General features: G+C 41.8%; 1 protein-coding gene across 6 annotated transcripts; it reads right to left on the bottom strand.

The window, feature by feature from the left end:
* Positions 1-1145: 1145 nt before the first annotated feature.
* On the bottom strand, positions 1146-13366 carry cunh10orf71 (chromosome unknown C10orf71 homolog). 6 transcript variants are annotated; one of them, XM_010790954.1, is made up of 2 exons: positions 9230-13366; positions 1146-9199 (listed from the first exon to the last, which is right to left on the bottom strand). In XM_010790954.1, the coding sequence occupies exons 1-2, from the start codon at positions 13307-13309 to the stop codon at positions 1841-1843; spliced, it is 11439 nt and encodes a 3812-aa protein (XP_010789256.1). In that variant the 5' UTR covers positions 13310-13366; the 3' UTR covers positions 1146-1840. The 6 variants fall into 6 exon arrangements, with proteins under 6 accessions (XP_010789256.1, XP_010789257.1, XP_010789259.1 ...); XM_010790955.1 differs by having other exon boundaries at positions 1146-9214; positions 9245-13366; XM_010790957.1 differs by having other exon boundaries at positions 1146-9379; positions 9410-13366.
* Positions 13367-18336: the final 4970 nt, after the last annotated feature.

The raw sequence follows: 18336 nt of genomic DNA, 5'->3' as shown, positions 1-18336 counted from the left end.
CTCTAAAGCGATGGTCGAGTCTCGTGGTTTGTGTGCGTCTGTCAAAGTGTGTCATTTGGAGAGGCACAAAGTGCTTTGCATGCACTTCCATCACCCAAGTTACTCTCAAAGTCTAGGGGTGAGCCTCATCTGACATCTCCAATCAGAGTAAACAAAGAGCAAATGTTGTATGTTCACGTATGGGAGCTTTATGTTCACATGCATGTGTTCTGTTCATTTTGTGTGTGTGTGTGTGTGTGTGTGTGTGTGTGTGTGTGTGTGTGTGTGTGTGTGTGTGTGTGTGGTGCAACCTCTCCCCGTCTGGACAGAGTGGCATGGGCTTGTCTCTGGCTGTGGTTGTCAGACTGTCCCAGTGGTATGAAGCCTGCTGCTTTATTGAGCAGACTAAACTGCTGAGGCAGGGCTTCTGCTGGCGCTTTGAGCTCTGCCAAAGCCAAATGGAATTACACAACACAGTTAACCCTTCAGGTTGTAGGATATTCTTGAAAAGCATGGATTCCAATGAAAATGCAATGGGTGGGTTAATACAGTAACTTAATCTTCTTTGACAAATTATTTAGTATTGAATAATTAGTTAATGTATTATATACAGTAGTACAGAAGTTCTTCAATTGTGGGGCATATGTAAATGAGTTCTTTGGACTTTTGAGAAATATGATGTCTTTATTTCTATATCTTTTACCTGGGGTTTCCCTCAAGTTTTCTCTTACATAAGTTGAAGTATTTGCTCCAGTGGAGGAATCGCTCTCCTCTGCCCTGCAGTGGTCAAAGCAGGTTACTGCTTCTCAGGGGATCAACAACACGTACAGTAGGCTGCTATGAAGCTGGGGACTCTCTGCAGGCATTCTCACCATAGCTGTGTACATTTCCCATGGGTATAATAGGCAAAGACATACACACACATGTGTCATTAACAAAATGTTATTTTCCCTTTTTTTGTTTATCAACTCTCTGAGGACATATTATCGTGCTCTCTCAATAACACTTTGTAATTGCCTTATGCACCCTTTCTATGCACTAAAAAGACTGTTCATTGTGAGTCAGACCCAGGGTACATTTCAAGAGTGTAAACAGGATGCCAGTGGCAGTAATATTATATTGTTATTACAGTCTTCTGGGTAGTAAAATGAAATCAACATGCAGCAGTAATATTTTACATTTCCTTTTTGTTTATTCAAAAACCTTTACAATGTGATTCTAAAAGACATTGTGGTGACATTGTTTGGATGAATTAAGTGTTTTTATTGCTTTAATTAGTCCATTCCGCATTACTCTGTATCACAGCAACATTCTCACAAACTTCCAACTTTCAAAATGGAGTACTGTATGAAATTAAACCTCAAAAACAGCAATAATCACATTACCATTGTCTGACTTTGACAAACTAGGCGCTACACCATCTGCAGATATTTCATTGTCACTTCAGGTCTACCAATTTGTCATGCATCACAAAATGGATTAAAAATAAATATAACTTAAAAAGGCTTGCCAATGTTCATAGCAGAAACCAATGTTTTTCCAAACTACTAAACACTATAGTCACACTGTTGCTTTTCTAATGTATGATAAAATACTTATAGGTTCAGGAGACAATGGGATACTTATTAATGTATACACAAGACACATATCTTAACTTCTCACATTCAAAAGTCAAATGGAATGGTGAACAAAAAATAGCAACAGTGAATCTCCAAAATCAATCAGTATTTTCACTTGAAGTCATTCACATACACTTAAAATACTGCATATCTTGATCCATTCATACTGTGCTTTTGGGTACTTCACTTATCTGTTTAACAGTATCAACCCCTTTAGAAGAAAAAGCTAACAGTCTTTGCTCTCACCAGTCAGACATCTCCATAAAGTCATCCAGTTCACTGATGCTTATTATATCACGGGGCTGACTTTGTGAGTGGGCTGAGTTATCATTTTCACAAACCGGGCTTCCTGCAAGCTGGCTGTTTGTGTCAAACTCTGGGAAGGATTCATATGGGCCATGTGTGTTGTAAACTGTGTTATATGTTTTGCCTTTATCATTAACTGTGTCCATGTATGGAGTCTTCTCTGGGCTGTAGCAATGCCCGTCAGAGTTCTGTCCCATCTCAGGGGCTGTGTGTCCATAGCTGTGGCTCTGCCTGACAGACTGCTGGTTCTGGTGGACGGTCACAGGGGCCGATAAACTGTGGGAGGGCACAGAGTTGATAGATGGAGCTTGGTAGTCTTTGGGATAACCATGGTTGCCTTGATAAACCCCAAAAGGCTTGCCAGCTGGAGAGACCTGGGACTGTTGTTGAACCTTGACCTGCATGTGTGGTTGGAGCTGAGGTTGTGTGTACATCTGCTGGGGCGGGGCTCGGGAGGTGCTTTGGCCAGACTCGCGCACATTCAGCTGGACATACTTTCCCGTCTCTGGGTCGAAGAAAGTCTTAGTTTTAACTTGAACCGGCACATCAACCACAAAATACTGACCAGAGCCGAGGTCTTGCAGCACCTTACGCTGGGTCATTGGGTAGGAATGGGGGTAGCTTGACTCTACATGGTACTGTGTCACTGGAGCTGGAGCTGGGTGTTTGGCATGATGGAGAATGGGAGAAGAAGAAACATGAGCAACTGTCTTAAGAGCAGAAGTGTGGGAAGCAGGGCCAGCAGCATTAGGCGGGGCAACAGGGATGGAAACGGGGGCAGTGGCATGAGGTGATGCAACTGCGAGGGAGATAGGACCAGTGGCATGGGGGGAAGCATAGCTGTGAGAAGATTGATGCTTAGAGTGTAAAGAAGCCAAGCCAGACCCTGCTGCTGGAGCGTGAGCGAGGGAGACAGGTGAGGAAAAATGAGGGGAAGCAACAGCTCGGCGGATGTTGGAGCATACCTCAATGGAGGAAGGACTATTGGCGTCTTCTTGAAGAGATTTCTCAACTCCAACAGGGCTGTCTGCTACCGTTTTAGAGATATCCTTCTTTATTCTACGAGTTGTCAACCTTTTTGCTCTTCGCAAGGCTTTCTCACTCTTTGGAGGAACAGTTGGAGGCTTGCCCGTAGAACGGGACATATCACTGCTGTAGCTACAGGCCGATTCTGGTCTCTCGTAGTCATACAGGCCTCGTAGGTCTGCAAGGTCTGCTGCACTGGTGGCACAACTCTCGCCATCCTCGGACATGTTGCTGATGACGGAGCGAGAGTCGTCTTCATCTAGAACAATGCTCCTCCTTGAGTACGGTCTGTGCTGGGAGAGATGGGCTGAGTAGTCTTGAGATGAATATGGATAAGTGGAGGATTCTTTGATAGCAGCAAGTCTGTTTAAACCTGTGTCAGGAGTACCAGCGCTGCGTCTCATGATCTCCTGCTCTTCATCTCCTCTCTCCAGGGGTGATCCTACCCGGAAATCCTCTCCAAAGCTTTTATGGAGGCGTGGTTTGACCGACTTGGTGAGAGAGGAACCTCTGAAAGTGTTGTCCTTCACCCTGAACATTGAGGGCTTGACTCCCAGAGCAGGAGAGGAGCTGTTTGAGCGGGGCAAAGATAGTGCTGGAGATGCAGCTGCTTGTGGCCTATAGGACCTCGTGTATGATCCTGAGTCCTCGGCTGACCCGAGCCCTGAGGGATGCTGTCTTTGTTGAGAAGGTGAAGGGGAGCACAGCTGTCTTTCTCTGGGTTTCTTCTCTGAATCTGCTGAGGTGATGGCATAGTACTGGAGGGAATCCATCTTTGCTGTTGCTCTTTTCTGCTTTTCGGCTCTCTCCGTTTCTCTGTGATCAGTAAACGTGTGATCTTTCTCTTCCCTCCTCTGAGCCCTGATCTCCTCCTCTCTTTGAGTTTGCATCCGTTCTCTTGCCACTCTCTTCCCCTCCTCTTTTATTGCTGCTTGGCTTTCCTCAATGAGTCTGCTCATCTCCTCTTTGGCTCTCCGTTCTTCTCTTTGTTTTATAAGTGCTTTTTCAACAGCTCTCTTCTCGTCCTCCTCTCTCTGAGTTCTCATCCAGTCTTCCCTTTTCCGCCTCTCTCTCATCTGCTCTTCAATCTTCTGATCTGCTTTCTCCTTCTCCTCAAGAGTGGCTCTCCTCTGCTGCTCCTCTTGAACAGCTTTCTCCTCTTGCTGTCTCCTCCTTTTCTCCTCATTTTCTTTGAGCAACTCTTCCTCCTTTCTTAATGTTGCTCTTCTCTCCTCCTCAACCTTTGTTCTCCTCTTCTCCTCAATTTCTTTTATTCTCCGTTCTTCTTCTATTTGTTTTGCTCTGGTCGCCTCTTTTTCTTGAGATGCTTTTTCTTCTTCTGCTCTTCTTTCTGCTGCTCTCTGTTTCCCCCGCCTCTCCTTGATTTTAGCAGAAATGGCCTCCCGTTCCCTTATTCTCCTCTCCTCTTCTCTCTGAGCAGCTCTCCTCTCTTCTTGAGCCAGAGAAGCTCTATTTTCCTCTATCATTTGTTGAACTCTCATTTCTTCTGCTCTCTTCCCCTCCTCAATCCTCGAAGCTTCTTTTTCCTCAAACTGTTTTGCTCTACTGCGCGGTTGTGCCTCGATTTCCTCATGCCGAGTTGCAAGCATTTTTTGTCTCCTTTTATCTTCCCCAATGTTAGCCAGTGCATTTTCAATCTTCCCATCTTTTCTTGGAGTTGCTGTGGTGTCTTCTACACTGCACCCTTCTCCCACAACGTGTTCAGGTGGATTGGAGCTATCCATTGTCTTGAGGTGTTGTGATGCAGAATTGCTTCGTAGCCTGTTGACTGAGGTTGTTGATAGCGACGGAGGATTATTTGGCTGATGAATGCTTTGTGCTTCTTGACAAACTCTTTGGTTATCAGTTCCAGCCACTTGTTTTTCACTTCTCTGGTTCGAAAGATACTTTGTTGGTGACTTGCTTGTTTCTTTGAGGTGTTGTGCTTGTTTTGAATCTCCATCTAATATACCTTTATTGGCTTTGGCATCCATTTTCATTTTGTCTTGTCTTTCTTTGTCGCCCAACTTGAACATCCCCGTCCTTTGGTGTTCTTTCTCTGTAATTGGAAATACGACAGGTTTGGGCTCTTTGTTCAACTTGGAGTTGACCTCCGTCTTTTTTGGCAGACTTTTCTGTTTCACAGGGAGGACTTGTGGGTCAGCAGTGAACACCGGACGTCTGCTATGGCGAGTCTGTATTATTGGAAAGAATCCCTCCTTTTTGTTAGGCGGGAATTCCTGAATTGGGTTTGCTTCATCTTCTGAAACAATCACTTTTAACCTGGCATAGTCTGCAAGTGCTGATATCTCAGGTATTGTGGATACCCTTTCTTTTGGCTTTGGTTTAACTTGAGGTTTTTCCTTATCTGTATCCTCATATGTTGGGTGGGTTTTTCTTGAGCTCTGCCTTTCCCTTGCTGATAAACTGGGCTGCTTCACTGTTTGACGTTTTCTGATGTGAATAGCTTGACTGGCTTCTGTCTTCTCATTTGTATTACTCTGTTTCTCTGTGGGACTATTACTCTGTTTCTCTGTGGGACCATCACTCTGTTTCGAAGCCAGGTTATCTTCTGTTTTCCCGTTTTTCCTTTTCATATTATCATCTTGAACTTTTGCTGAAATTGTTTCCACTGTTTTCCTTTCACTTTGATCAACCACATGTTTTTCTTCATTGCAGGATTTATTGCTGATAGCTGCCGTGTTTGGTAGTAATCCTGGAAGTTCCTTTTCTTTTGAAACCGCATCTGACGTAACTTCAACATTTGTACAGTTTTGTGTGTCGTCATTAGTTTCTGATACCCCTTGTACTTGGAAGTAGTCTCCCACCGTTGGTTGTTTCTTTAAATCGTCCACTGTTTCTCTCATATTGACTCTTTGAGGCTGTCCTTTTTCAGTGTTCTCAATGGTTGTGTTTATGCTGTTTTCTTGATTGCTGATTTTCAGTGAATCAGAAAGCCTTTTAACACTGGACAACACACTTTGTACTGCCAATTTTTCTTCCAAACTGTCTTGTGTCTGCTTCTCACTGTTTGCTGGAGCAAGGACTTTGCTTCTGTCTTCAGTGTTTAAAGTGTTTACTTTTTCTCCAAGACTGGATTGTCCATCTTGTTTAAACTCATCCAGTGCAAGTACATCAGAGGGGATAGTGGTGACACTATGTTTTCCCACCATTTTCAGGTTGACCTTTTCAGTTACTGCGGGCACAACTCTGATGGCAATGCTGCCTATATTCACATTATCATCCTCTTGGTTATTTTTGTCCATGTGTGTCTCTTCATACTGACGTTTTGGAGACACATGGGTGTTTTCATTCTCAGTTAAATTAATTGAGGGACTGATTTTGATGAATGGCTTTGGTGGTGTAGAGTCACACATGTTTTCTTCCACTAGAGGTGCACTGTTGCCATCTATTTTTCTGCTTTTGGGTGGATTTCTGACAGTTGACATGTCTTCTTTTACTGACGGCTGGATGTCATGTTTTATCAGAGTTTCGGCATCAGCTCCATTTGTGTTTTCTATCACTTCGGGCTTGGAGTTGTTGTTGGTATGTGTTGTTGGACGATCGTTTTGTTCGGTACTAATCTTTACTTTATCTAGTCTCAGGCTTTTTGCTGAGTTTTCTCTTGCCGTTTCTTTTGTTTGATCTTTAATTTTATTTGCCATTATGTCCTGTTTGTAGAGAAGGGGTTGCGATTCAGCCAAAACTTTATTTTTAGCAAGTTCAGTGACTGTGGAGGGTGCACCTTTTTTAACCAGGGATTTTACAATTATAGTAGAACTCTCCTGCTGGAGATTAGTATTTTTCTCTGTGACAGTCTCAGACACATTTTTCATTCTAGCTTCTAGGGTTGAAGTTTCTTGCCTGTTTTCGTGACGATTATTCATACCAACATTAGTTTGATCTTCCTTCTTTGTAGAATGAGTGTTCCGTACAACTTCAACCTTTGGCCTTACCATGCTAAGTTCCATTGAAGATGTATTTCCTTTACTTGCTTCCAGACCTGAGCTGGAATTACATTTATCTATCTCTGAATTATTGCAATCTTTACGATTCATTTGTTCTAGAGTGCTCATATTACTCTGACCTTTGTCCATAGATTGCTTTCTTTCTCGCACACTAACCATTATTCCTGTGATCTTCAAGCTCTCATCAGCTACTAGGGTCTCGTTCTGACCAAAGACAGTATTTAGTGAAGGTGCTGAGTCCTCATGTCCAGCTTCATGTTTAATTTCCGTCTCTTCTGTCGTCATAGGTTTTGATTTTTCAGATTCGACCGCAGCTATAGCTATTGATGGCTCCTCTTTCTTCTTGTTGAGATGTTCAGTTTTTACATCAACATTGTCTTTTAGTCCCTCTTTCTGCCTTGAGCTTTTTCCTTGATCTGCGTCTTGTTTTTCTCGCTTGTTTTTGGGTGTCTGCTCCTTACTTTGTATAGGTGACTTAATTCCAGTTTGATTCTCTTTCTTTAGATTTTCAACCAATCCTTCATTTGCGCTCATGTTATAACTTCTATCTTTTATGTTTTTTGATGTTTTGGGCCCATTGACATTGCTCTTAATTAGTTCTTCATGGTACAATAACTTACTGGAGATTGCGGCAGAGTTAACTGGGATTGAAGCAGAGCTTGGAGGTGAAAAAGATTTGACTGGATCCATCTGTATTTCTGAAGGCTCCATCTGGTGCTTTAGGGTGTGATTACTGGAAATTTCATGTTTTTTAGACATTTCCTGTGCTGGTGGCCTCTGTCGTATAATCATACTCTGACTACCCGATAACTGCCTGGCAGGATGTTTGGACATAAACCCTTCTCTTACTGCAAACCCCTTTTCCTTGATAGCTGAAATTTCTTTTTCAGCATGGGCTTTTATCCTTGAGGTCAGAATCTCCTGTTTGGTCTGTGCTCTCTCTTTACTGGACAATGCTCTGGGAGGGGTGAAGTGCGAACCTTTATCTGAACCTTCATTTCGCTCGAAGGGGAACAGTTTAGGCGGATGAGAATCTCTTTGTTCTGAAATATCAGTGTGTTTCAGAGGGTCAGATTTCTTCGACTTTTCAAGACTGTCATCCTTAACTTGATCAGTAACATTGTCAGTAATTGCTGTTTCATCTTCATTAAAAGGTAAATAATTACCACCAGATAATTTGAATTCCTTTGATGACTCACTATAAACATACTGACTATCTGTCAACTCCTTAGGTTTCAAGCTGCCTGCTTCCTCCTCATTCTGTGTGTTATCTGTTGCCACTCTGCTTGTAGGACTAGATTTATTTTTTGTTTCAACTTCATTAAGAGATACAACTGGTATTTCATCAGCGTCATTTGAAGAAACATTTCCTGCAGCCAACACGTTGTTGCTGGTTGGTGAAGTTGTATCAATAAAACCATATTTCTCTCGAAGACGCAGATATTCATTAGGACCACTATTAACTTGATCTACATATTGCTTGCTTAAAACTGAGTCATCCCTCTGTTGATGCATTTGTGTTGACTGCTGTTGATCTGCATTTTTATTGATATTTATCTTTAAACAATCATCTGTCTTACTCCCATTTTCTTTTGTTAGAACTGTATTTCTGACTTTCTCCTTTTGCTCTCCTCTCATTTTCTCTTTTATTTTAGCCAATTCAGCTTTAGCTTTAGCCAACTCTGTCTTAACTAGCTCAACTCTATCCGGCTCTCTTTTGACCTGCTGTGTCACTGGCGACCTTTCATGCATATTATCTTCTTTAGCTAGCTCAACTTTGGTTAGTTCTAACTTTGCCTGCTCTGCCTTTATGTCTTTGGCTTTACTTATCTGTGTTGAAGGTTGCTCGGCAGATTCTCGACTAGCATGTATTGAATCTTTCAAAACTGTTTTTTGTTTTACATCTTCAACTTGAACGTAATTTATTAGGGCATTTTCCATTTTAACTACCTTAGTGTTATTTTGGTCGAATTGAACTTGTTTCTCTTTTATTTGCTCAAGTTTACCAAGTTCTGTTTTAGCTTGTTGCTCTTGTATATGTTCAGGTTCAGCTTGTTCTGCTTTAGTTTGTTGCGCTTGTATTTGCATTATTTCAGCTTGTTTTGCTTTATCTTTTTGCCCTTCTATCTGCTTTAATTTAGCTTGTTCTTCTTTAGCTTGTAGCTCCCGTAACTGCTCTAGTTTAGCTTGTTCTTCTTTAGCTTGTTGCTCTTTTAACTGCTCTAGTTTAGCTTGTTGCTCTTTAGCTTGTTGCTCTTTAGCTTGTTGCTCCTGTATCTGCTCGAGTTTAGCTTGTTGCTCTTTAGCTTGTTGCTCCTGTATCTGCTCTAGTTTAGCTTGTTGCTCTTTAGCTTGTTGCTCCTGTATCTGCTCTAGCTTAGCTTGTTGCTCTTTAGCTTGTTGCTCCTGTATCTGCTCTAGTTTAGCTTGTTGCTCTTTAGCTTGTTGCTCTTTAGCTTGTAGCTCTTTAGCTTGTTGCTCCTGTAACTGCTCTAGTTTAGCTTGTAGCTCTTTAGCTTGTTGCTCTTTAGCTTGTTGCTCCTGTAACTGCTCTAGTTTAGCTTGTAGCTCTTTAGCTTGTTGCTCTTTAGCTTGTTGCTCTTTAGCTTGTTGCTCCTGTAACTGCTCTAGTTTAGCTTGTTCTTCTTTAGCTTGTTGCTCTTTTAACTGCTCTAGTTTAGCTTGTTGCTCTTTAGCTTGTTGCTCCTGTATCTGCTCTAGCTTAGCTTGTTCTGCTTTAGCTTGTCGCTCTTTTATCTGCTCTAGCTTAGCTTGTTCTGCTTTAGCTTGTTGCTGTTGTAATTGCTCTAGTTTAGCTTGTTCTGCTTTAGCTTGTTGCGCTTGTAATTGCTCTAGCTTAGCTATTTGAGCTTTAGCTGATTGCTTCTGTATCTGCTCAAGTTTAGCTTTTTCTGCTTTTATACGCTCTGCTTCAGCCTGTTCAGCTTGAACTCTTTCTGTTCTGATTCGTTCTGCCTCCATTCTCCCTTTTTCAAATTGATCTGCTTTTGCCTTTTCTTCCGCAATGTGCTCTGCTTCAATCTTTCCTCTTCTGGCCTGTTCAGCTTTAGCCTGCTCTAACCTTGCCTGCCTAGCCTGCTCTGCCTTTGCCAGTTCAGCTTTTATGTTTTCTTCTTTTAGCCTCTCTGCTTCAGCTTGTTTTACTTTGACCTGGTCATTTTTCTGTAATTTGGTTTGCTCTGACTTTGTCTGTTCATCTCTGGCACACTCAGGTAGATTTTGTCTAGACTTTTCTTCTATTTGCTCCTCCGTTTTCATATGTTTTGGTTTAACCTGGTTGACGCGCTTGTGCTCTGTTAGTTCTGCTTTGGCCTGTTCTGCTTTGCCTTTCTCCAAACCAATCTGCCCTGCTAAAATTAACCTAGCTGGTTCCCCCTTGGGCTGATCCAGTTGAGCCCAGTGTTGTGCCTTTGCCAGCTCTGCTTGGTTGTGTTGTGCTTTGATATCCTCTGCTCTGATCTGTTCAGGCCTAATCTCAATAACATATCTATCTTTCACCTGGTTAGCCATTGTGGGGGCAAATGCATTGCCAGGGTTAGATAATGAACATTTCTGCCTATTTGGTTCCAACTGTGATTTAGTTTCTATTGGCTGCTGACTTTGCAATTCATACACCTTTAGATTTGGCATATATTGTTTCCTCTGAGCTGTTTCTTGCATGGGGGTACTGATGTCTTTATTGAAATTCAACGTGTGTTGGTTTTTATATTGTTGATCAGCATATCTGTCATTATTCTGTGTCAAATAATCATCTTTCGGTTCATTTCCATCATTGTGTCCGTAATACTTTTGAAGTGCATATTTGTCCTTAAAAGCTCCAAGGTGTTGTCCATAATATGCTGGGTTTTCTATACTGTCATTACTCAATGGAGCATTTCGTTTCTCAAATTCTTTATTTACACTCTGCTGATTTTGTCTGTATTTGTCTTTTGGTGAATTGAGTTCCTCCTTTATTATGGCTGCTCTTTGGGAAGCCTGTGCATGTTGGTCTTTTTCCATTAAAGCAGTTATCTCTTGTTTCCATGGAGAGATTGCTTTCAGATTGTCTGTGTCGCGGCTGTTTGTCATTATCCACTTATCATGTGAGGACACATTACTGTCATCATATTGTTTGTCTTTGAGCTGCTGATATCTATCCACTTTTGTGAATTCCCTTTCCACTGTTTGATTTAAATGTTGCTCAGCATTTGCCTTACTTATTGCGTTTCCTCTGTGTTGAAAGTTGTCAGCATTTACCCGTGGTGTTTCTGTAGCTGTATAGGATTGTTTAAACTTGTATACATCACCTCCCGGAGATTCTACATTATCTATCCCGCCTTCCTTATAGGGAGTAAACGACAATTCTTCATAGAGATTCTGTCCATTAGCAGGAAGATTTTGAGGTTTAAGGTCAGTGAAGCCTGAGTGTTGAACCATCTCACTTTGCATCTGAGCTGTTTGGTAATTACTTGCGATTTGGCCTATGTGTTCAGGTTGAGAATTTAGTTTTGAAAGCGTCAATCCAGGGCTATGATAGTTGTTTGCATATTGATCTGAGGCAGCATTAGTCCTGGTGGATTCCTCTACCTGGAGAAATTGAATGTCTGGATCTGGAAAATCAGGGATGTCTATCACAGTGTCTCTTGGCTCCTGGGTAGAGGGCTCTATGTTTTTCTCAAATGTCTCCAAGCCTTTGAATTTGGTAGGACTGTAGGTGCTTTTGACTCTTTTCCTATTATCTTTGAGATTGAAGAGTAGGCTGCTGGCTCTGGATCTGTAGCTGGACATCCTAATATCTGGAGTGGCTCCTCTGCTTTCTGCTCGCACTGGAGCATGCTCCACAGGTTGAGGAGAATCTGCATTCTGTCCGACCTCTGATGTCTCTGCTTCTTGATGTGCATAAACTAAAGGCGTGAGCAGATGGCTGATGTTGAAGGGGGTCGTCCTTGTGGTACCACTGGTAACATTTGGTGCCATTGATTCTGCATTGTTGTTAAAGATTATTGAATTGTCATTGCTACAAAGCCCTCCCGGTTGATTTGTTGTCATCCCTGTTATGCAATTTTGCTCTGTCATCATTTTTATTTTTTGTTGAAGGGCTTTGACTGAGCTGATGGTGTCCTGGACACGTCGAGACATGTCACTGGAAGGTGACGCAGTTGATGGCCTTTGTGGTGGAAGCTTGGTAGTTCCTAGGCTCTGTGTACGCTTTCTGTGGGGGTAATGACCAGTCAACTCCGACTCACAGCGTTTCTCCACAGCAGGAGCTTTCTGCATCATTGTAGATGTTGAAGTGGATCGTTGATGAGTGGGAGGAACAACAGGTGCCAAGTTATTCCTCTGGTCTCTGATAACCCTCTCACCAAACTGATAAGGACCCTGTGGTTGGGCCTCCAGTGAAAGCTCCTTGTACATCGGTGTCTCATACCATTTAGGAAACTCCGAACAGTGCATAAACCCTGAGACTCCTCCTTGTGAGAAGGGAAACCTGTTATAGTCCCTCCATACCTTGAAGGGACTAAACTCACTGTGTATAAAGAAGTTAGAGTTACAGTTGACCTGAGCGGACATGCTGTGATTACTATGGGAAGAGCTCATAAAAGAGGATGCCGAATTCATGTCAGACACTTTAGAGGAGTACAAGTTAGTGTCTTGGGAGGCAAATGTGTCATATGAAGGGAACTGACCACTGTGAACGTTTTGCTGGTAAGGAGTAGAAAACTCTGTAAGTTCCCTTTGGATACTCATCAGAGCCGATTTATCCCAGCTTGTCTCATCATTCCACTCTCTGGGTTTTCCATCCGCCACTTCTCCATCCCTTTGTCCCTCAGAGTTAAAAGCTCTGATCAGAGAGGATACTCTTGAACGGCTTCTGCGTTGCTGTGAATTCAACTCTGTGGCTCCATTGCTGAGAAGAGACACCTGTTCTTGCCCCAGAGTTTCCCGCTGTTGAGAGGTTTCCACAAAGGATTGCTGGAATGAGGCAGAAACCCTCCCCTTTGTCTTCTCTCCATAAACCTCCCACTGTGGATCTCTCTGGATCTCGGCTCCATACATTCCTCCATGGATCATGTCCTGTCCATACTGCTGCATCCTGAGGGTGAAGCTCTCATGTGAAGCACTTTTAGGGTTCTCCCTCTCTCTGCCGTCTCTGTTCTGGCCACTCTCATTAAATGCCAGCTGTCTGTCTCTCTGGGCGCAGGGAGAAGATGAACAGAGGTCCGAGTCATTATAAACAGCCTCATCTCCAATGCAGAGACTCCTAAATGCTCGATCTGTCAAATTGCTGACCTCACGGTCAGTCTCATCCAGAAAGGACCCACCGCTGGAGGTATCACTGTAACCTCCATCGCTGTGCTTTCGATGCCCGCCACTTTTTCGGCCTGAGCGGCGCTTCTCAACTGAGGTCATGATGCAGGTTTGCAAGCAAGGATCTCTGTCTTCCGTTGTTCAGTCATTCATGCAAATACCGACCTTGAAATGATTCACTCCGCCTGCTGCTTGAGCTACAGGACCCTAAGTTTGGGACCTCTTTGTCAGGGTTTTTATGTTGGACAGCTAGTAGCTCCTAAGTCATTGTGCCTTTTTAGATGGCCTCTGTCCCAAAAAAATCCTGGAATTTGTTCTTTTCCTAGAGGAGAAAAGGAAGGAGAATTAGCCTGGACATGCACTCACATAACCTTTCATAGAAAGTGTTTTAAAATTGTGTTTGCATGATGTGCGTGTGTAATGTATTTCAACCCGATCCAAAGCCTGGGTATACATGTTTTTTCTTAAGCGGGATCATTTTACAAGCTGTAACTCGTTTGTTGGGGTGCTTATTTTATTATAGTTGACCCTGATAAGAAGCTTTCTCCCTTTGCATTAGGCAGCAATGTACTGTATGTGGCTCTCAAAACAGCCCTGTAAATCCTTTCACTCAATCACCATGACCTTTAGAGACATGTTGTGAATAAGACTACACTGTTGCTAGGCACAGTGATGGCAACTTCACGCGAGTTATTCTGAGAAAGCAGGATGCGTCCGTACAAACGTCAATACAACACACACATATATTTTTTGTTGGTGTTTTACCTTTAGAATAAAAAGCTAGATATTGACATTGGTTTAATTGAAAGAGTCCTTCATTGAAAGAGTCCTAGTTATGACCAGTCAATTGAAGTCAAACCTCTTTGTTTTTACCACAGAGCAGGTGTAAAGCAGATTGCATAGAATTGCTCTTATCATTACCAAAATATATAAATAAAAAAAAGTGTATAAAGCGTAAAACAATTAGCAGAGTTAATAGGTTAGTGGTTATTTCTGTCCAAACATTTTTTTCATGAATATCTGTTTTTTCCTATATCCATAATATAAAACAAACAAGGCCGTGCATATGAAGGTTGTGACATATTTCTATCTGTTGACGCAATGGCTTTTCTTAGCTTTGTTACTCTCACACATTACCAATAAGCTGGCAACTACATTGCTTGTGGATTTGCCTTCAAACTAAAATGTAATGTAAGTGTTTATAATGCAAAATATACTTAGCAAAAAAAGCCTCATGGTTAAGTATAACAGAATATTTCTATCTTCCAGCTTGGGACCATATTATATTCCTCAAACTGCAGACGTCCCTTGTGGTGCGGTGCTTTTAAAATAAAATGTTCACCCATTAAGGTGCAACAAGGTAACGTCATGGGTATGTTCTGGGTAAATTTACTGCAGCTGTCAGGCAGCTTTCACCTTGCTCAGAATATCCAGGAGTTCATTAATATCTTCTGAACTGGACTCCATCCATCTCGAAAGCATCTACAGAACCGCTACACACTGCACTGCTGTACTGCCCGGCCAAGTCACTATCAAACAAAACTGGTGCAGAAATGAAAGGAAGTTTAAAAATATCATGCACCATCTTTCTCCTAAAGCACAAAATCAACAGCAACTAAGGTAAGGGCAGGTATTTTGACTCTTAGCATCTTCCTTCAATTCATTGTAAGCACTTAACAAAACAATTAGCACACAGAATCACTCAAACATTAGAGAGTAGCACTAAAAAATAATGCGCAATTATGATAACTGCCCTTAATTTAATCCGTTTTTGCAACAAAAATGTAATGCCAAACTGTCAGGTAATTTCTGGTAATTGTGACAGGTTTATTTGTGTCCAGTGACGGGCCTCTAACTCTAAAACCTGACACCAAAGGGACTGTGGCCCAAATGGAAAGCAGCAGACCTTTCAAATCTGAGATTAGAAAGGAGGTGACTAAATGTTTATAAATGTAAGTCAGTCAATACCTTTTTTACCGAATATATACATATCGTTGTAGATTAAGTCAGATAATTCTGCATATGTTTTCATGTATTTATTTGCAGGAAAATGCCCACCATTACACCTAAATTCACTGAAAATGAATGCATGGTATATCAAGTATATACCTAGGCTTTTTAAACATTTTTAACGTGTTCCTCCTTGACCATGACAACAATGTAAAATGGGCTTTGTCTTACCTTCCAGTTTTATTATCCATAATTTGGGTTTATTGTAGACTCCTAAGAATGCTTCCAGAAAAGCCTTTGCTTGTCTGATCCTGTCCTCTGATCCTTTCTGTCTCTTTCTATTGACAACAATCCAAAGCAAAAACCTCTATGTACTCCACAGTCCGGTCTTTTAGCATCTGACCAGAGGCCAGCAGCGGGCCCCGGGCCTGTAGACCAGACAGAAATAGAGGAGTAGTCCCAGAGAGAGAGTCCACCATGGGGGGACAGAATGACGGCTTGAGCTTGCATGCAGGTCTGTGAGATCCTTTGGTGTCGAGTGTCGACGGATGAAACAAACAGCCTTTCAACTATTTATAAATCTGGACAGCTAACTCACGTCTAACAGCTGGAGCTAACTGTCACAAAGTAGGAAAGTGTTACAACTGACCTAGGAGGTTGTGTGGTCCAAACCGGGAGAAAAAACGAATTTCCTAAAGGTGTGTTATTATTGTGGGTGGGTTTAGTTTGGGTGCCCCTCTGGGAGATATAAATAACTTATTTGCCCCACACTAGAGTTTCACCCTCTTCCTTGAATGGAATTAACATGTACTATAAGGAGTGTCAACAAGTGGCTCCTGGAAACCATAGACCTGAATGCAGCCCGCTATAGACTGTAAGACCAAATAACCAAAGAATACTTTTTAAATGAATTTCCTTTTTAAAGAGGTTTTATTTAATGACACGTATATGAGGGCCTCATTTCAACATTAATTTGAACACACACTTATTAAGGTACTTAAAGTATGGATGTGTAATCTCCCTGACTACAGCCTCACTCACCCTCCAGCTGAAGAGGCCATAAGGGGAGGAACTGTCCCTCCCCCTTCCCCCTCCCCCACCTTCCTCCCCTCCTTCAGGCCGCTGCTATAATAGGAGATTGCTGTAGCAGATAGTTTCCTGGGATTCTTGGCGGGTGCAGGGCCAGCCTGGCGGGATGATGGACACACACACATGGGCCTTAATGGAGTCACACTCCTCCATGTGAACACACACACACACACACACACACACACACACACACACACACACACACACACACACACACACACACACACACACACAGATGGTTTTGCATACTAAATTTTGAGAAAAGGCTGAGGTAATCCCTTTTTAACTAATCTCTTTCCTCCCCTCTAAACAACCTCCACCAACTCATCCACCATATTCTCTCCACGTTGGCATCTTTGTCAATCAGTAACATCCATGTCTACATTTCCTTCATGTTGATGAGATAATCAGCCTAACAGATATGAAACATCCTTATTCAGATTTGCTACTTGCTGCTCTATTGTTTTGTTTTGCTACATACTGATGGGCCTTCAATACTCAGCACTTGTTAAAAAATGTTTTTGATTAGTAAAATTAAATTGACAAAAACGTCCCTCAGCAAATATTACTCAGTGTGTGTTAATCTAAAATGATCAATTTACCAACTGAAGTTTAAAATGAAGGCTGGTGTAGTGTCTGGACAAGTTTCCTGCTCCCTAAGTCCCTCTAGTGGACAGACTGAGAACAGGTGTTCAATTCCTATACAGACTGTACTGACATTTATTTTTTATATACATATATCCAGTCTTTGCACAGTGCAACTCTCCAACTTTGTTCGAAAATATTTGTAATGTGAAGCCAGAGAGGACTGTAAGCATTGATCAGAATCGCTGAGGATGCTCTTCCCCATGCTGAGTAAGGGGGAGTGGACTGTTATGTGGCAGACAGCAGACAGGCACATTACTAGCTGCATTAAGATATGCTTTGTTTGTATTATCTCCGTTCAGACCTGAGCTTAATTGATTCTAATTGATTGGGTTATTGATCAGGTCTGCTACAGGAATGAAAAGCAGAGATGTTTCTGGAGTAGGCTGTTTTTGGCCCTTCAGTTGTATGCACTTTAAGTTTGATTTTGGAATCCTCGAAAAGTGAAGATGTAGGTGTTGCACCCAATGTCAAGCAAAATAATGTTATGTATGTGCCATTCTTTCTTAAAAAATACTGTCGCTTTCTGTACGCTTTTTATTGTCTGGGGAAGGATGCATGTGCACAACGTCTCCCTGTTTCAGGACATATCTCCCCACATCCTTGCAAAATATTTCATTACTGCAACAAAAGAAGCCCATTAACTGCACTGTAAGAACAGAGTTCAACTGCTGTCCCCCATATTCACCATGTTTGTCTGCTTTTCTGGCCGCTCTCCAGCTAATTTGATATAACAATGCTCCACAAAACCGCCTCGGGACTTTTTTTAGGTGACAGAAAATTATCAATGATGCCACATGCACAGCTGAATGTCAACACCAACTTGACTTGTTTATGAAATATTAAAGCAGTGAATTATGGGCCCCATGCAGAACTTAATGATGATCGGAGTCATTATAACTTCAGCATCCTTTGTTTTGGCTAATGATTAAATTCCACAACTACTGTATTCAATTGTGGAGGGATTGAATGTGTTTTTCTCGTCTTTTGAATGAGTTGGCTGGATTCCTTCTTCAATATTGTTTTTTTTTTTGTAAAAAGAGCTTATTTATATAAGGATATTGTGTTATCATTAGCTGCCATGTCAGGGGGCTTAACATATTTTCTCTGGTGCTTTCTTAAGGCTAAATCATTATATTAGGACATGATGTTTTTGCTAATATTATTTGTGGCATGGGTAGATACAACACAGCACCTGCTATCTCATGTTATGCTACCAAATATAAAAAAATAGGCTACAATAGGTTCTGATTTTGAAACTGAATTCTTACAGCATTTGGACATTTCTGTCTCAACAGCAGAAATGTATTAGTAGTATTGTGTATTTTTGTAGAAAAATATAGTCTCCCAGTAAAATTAAAATCCCATCAAATCTTAAAAAGTGTAATTGTCGCAAGAAGGTGACTCACAGTCAGTGAAAGTGTCACTTTATTGGAGTATTTAAG

The sequence above is a fragment of the Notothenia coriiceps genome, unplaced genomic scaffold (assembly GCF_000735185.1).
Source record: "Notothenia coriiceps isolate Sejong01 unplaced genomic scaffold, NC01 NC01_scaffold00034934, whole genome shotgun sequence".
Lineage (NCBI taxonomy): Eukaryota > Metazoa > Chordata > Actinopteri > Perciformes > Nototheniidae > Notothenia > Notothenia coriiceps.
This window is presented reverse-complemented; position numbering and strand designations above follow the sequence as displayed.

Excerpts from the sequence above, each read along its gene's own strand:
- cunh10orf71 (XM_010790953.1), bottom strand. The coding sequence starts at position 13,309 with ATGACCTCAGTTGAGAAGCGCCGCTCAGGCCGAAAAAGTGGCGGGCAT.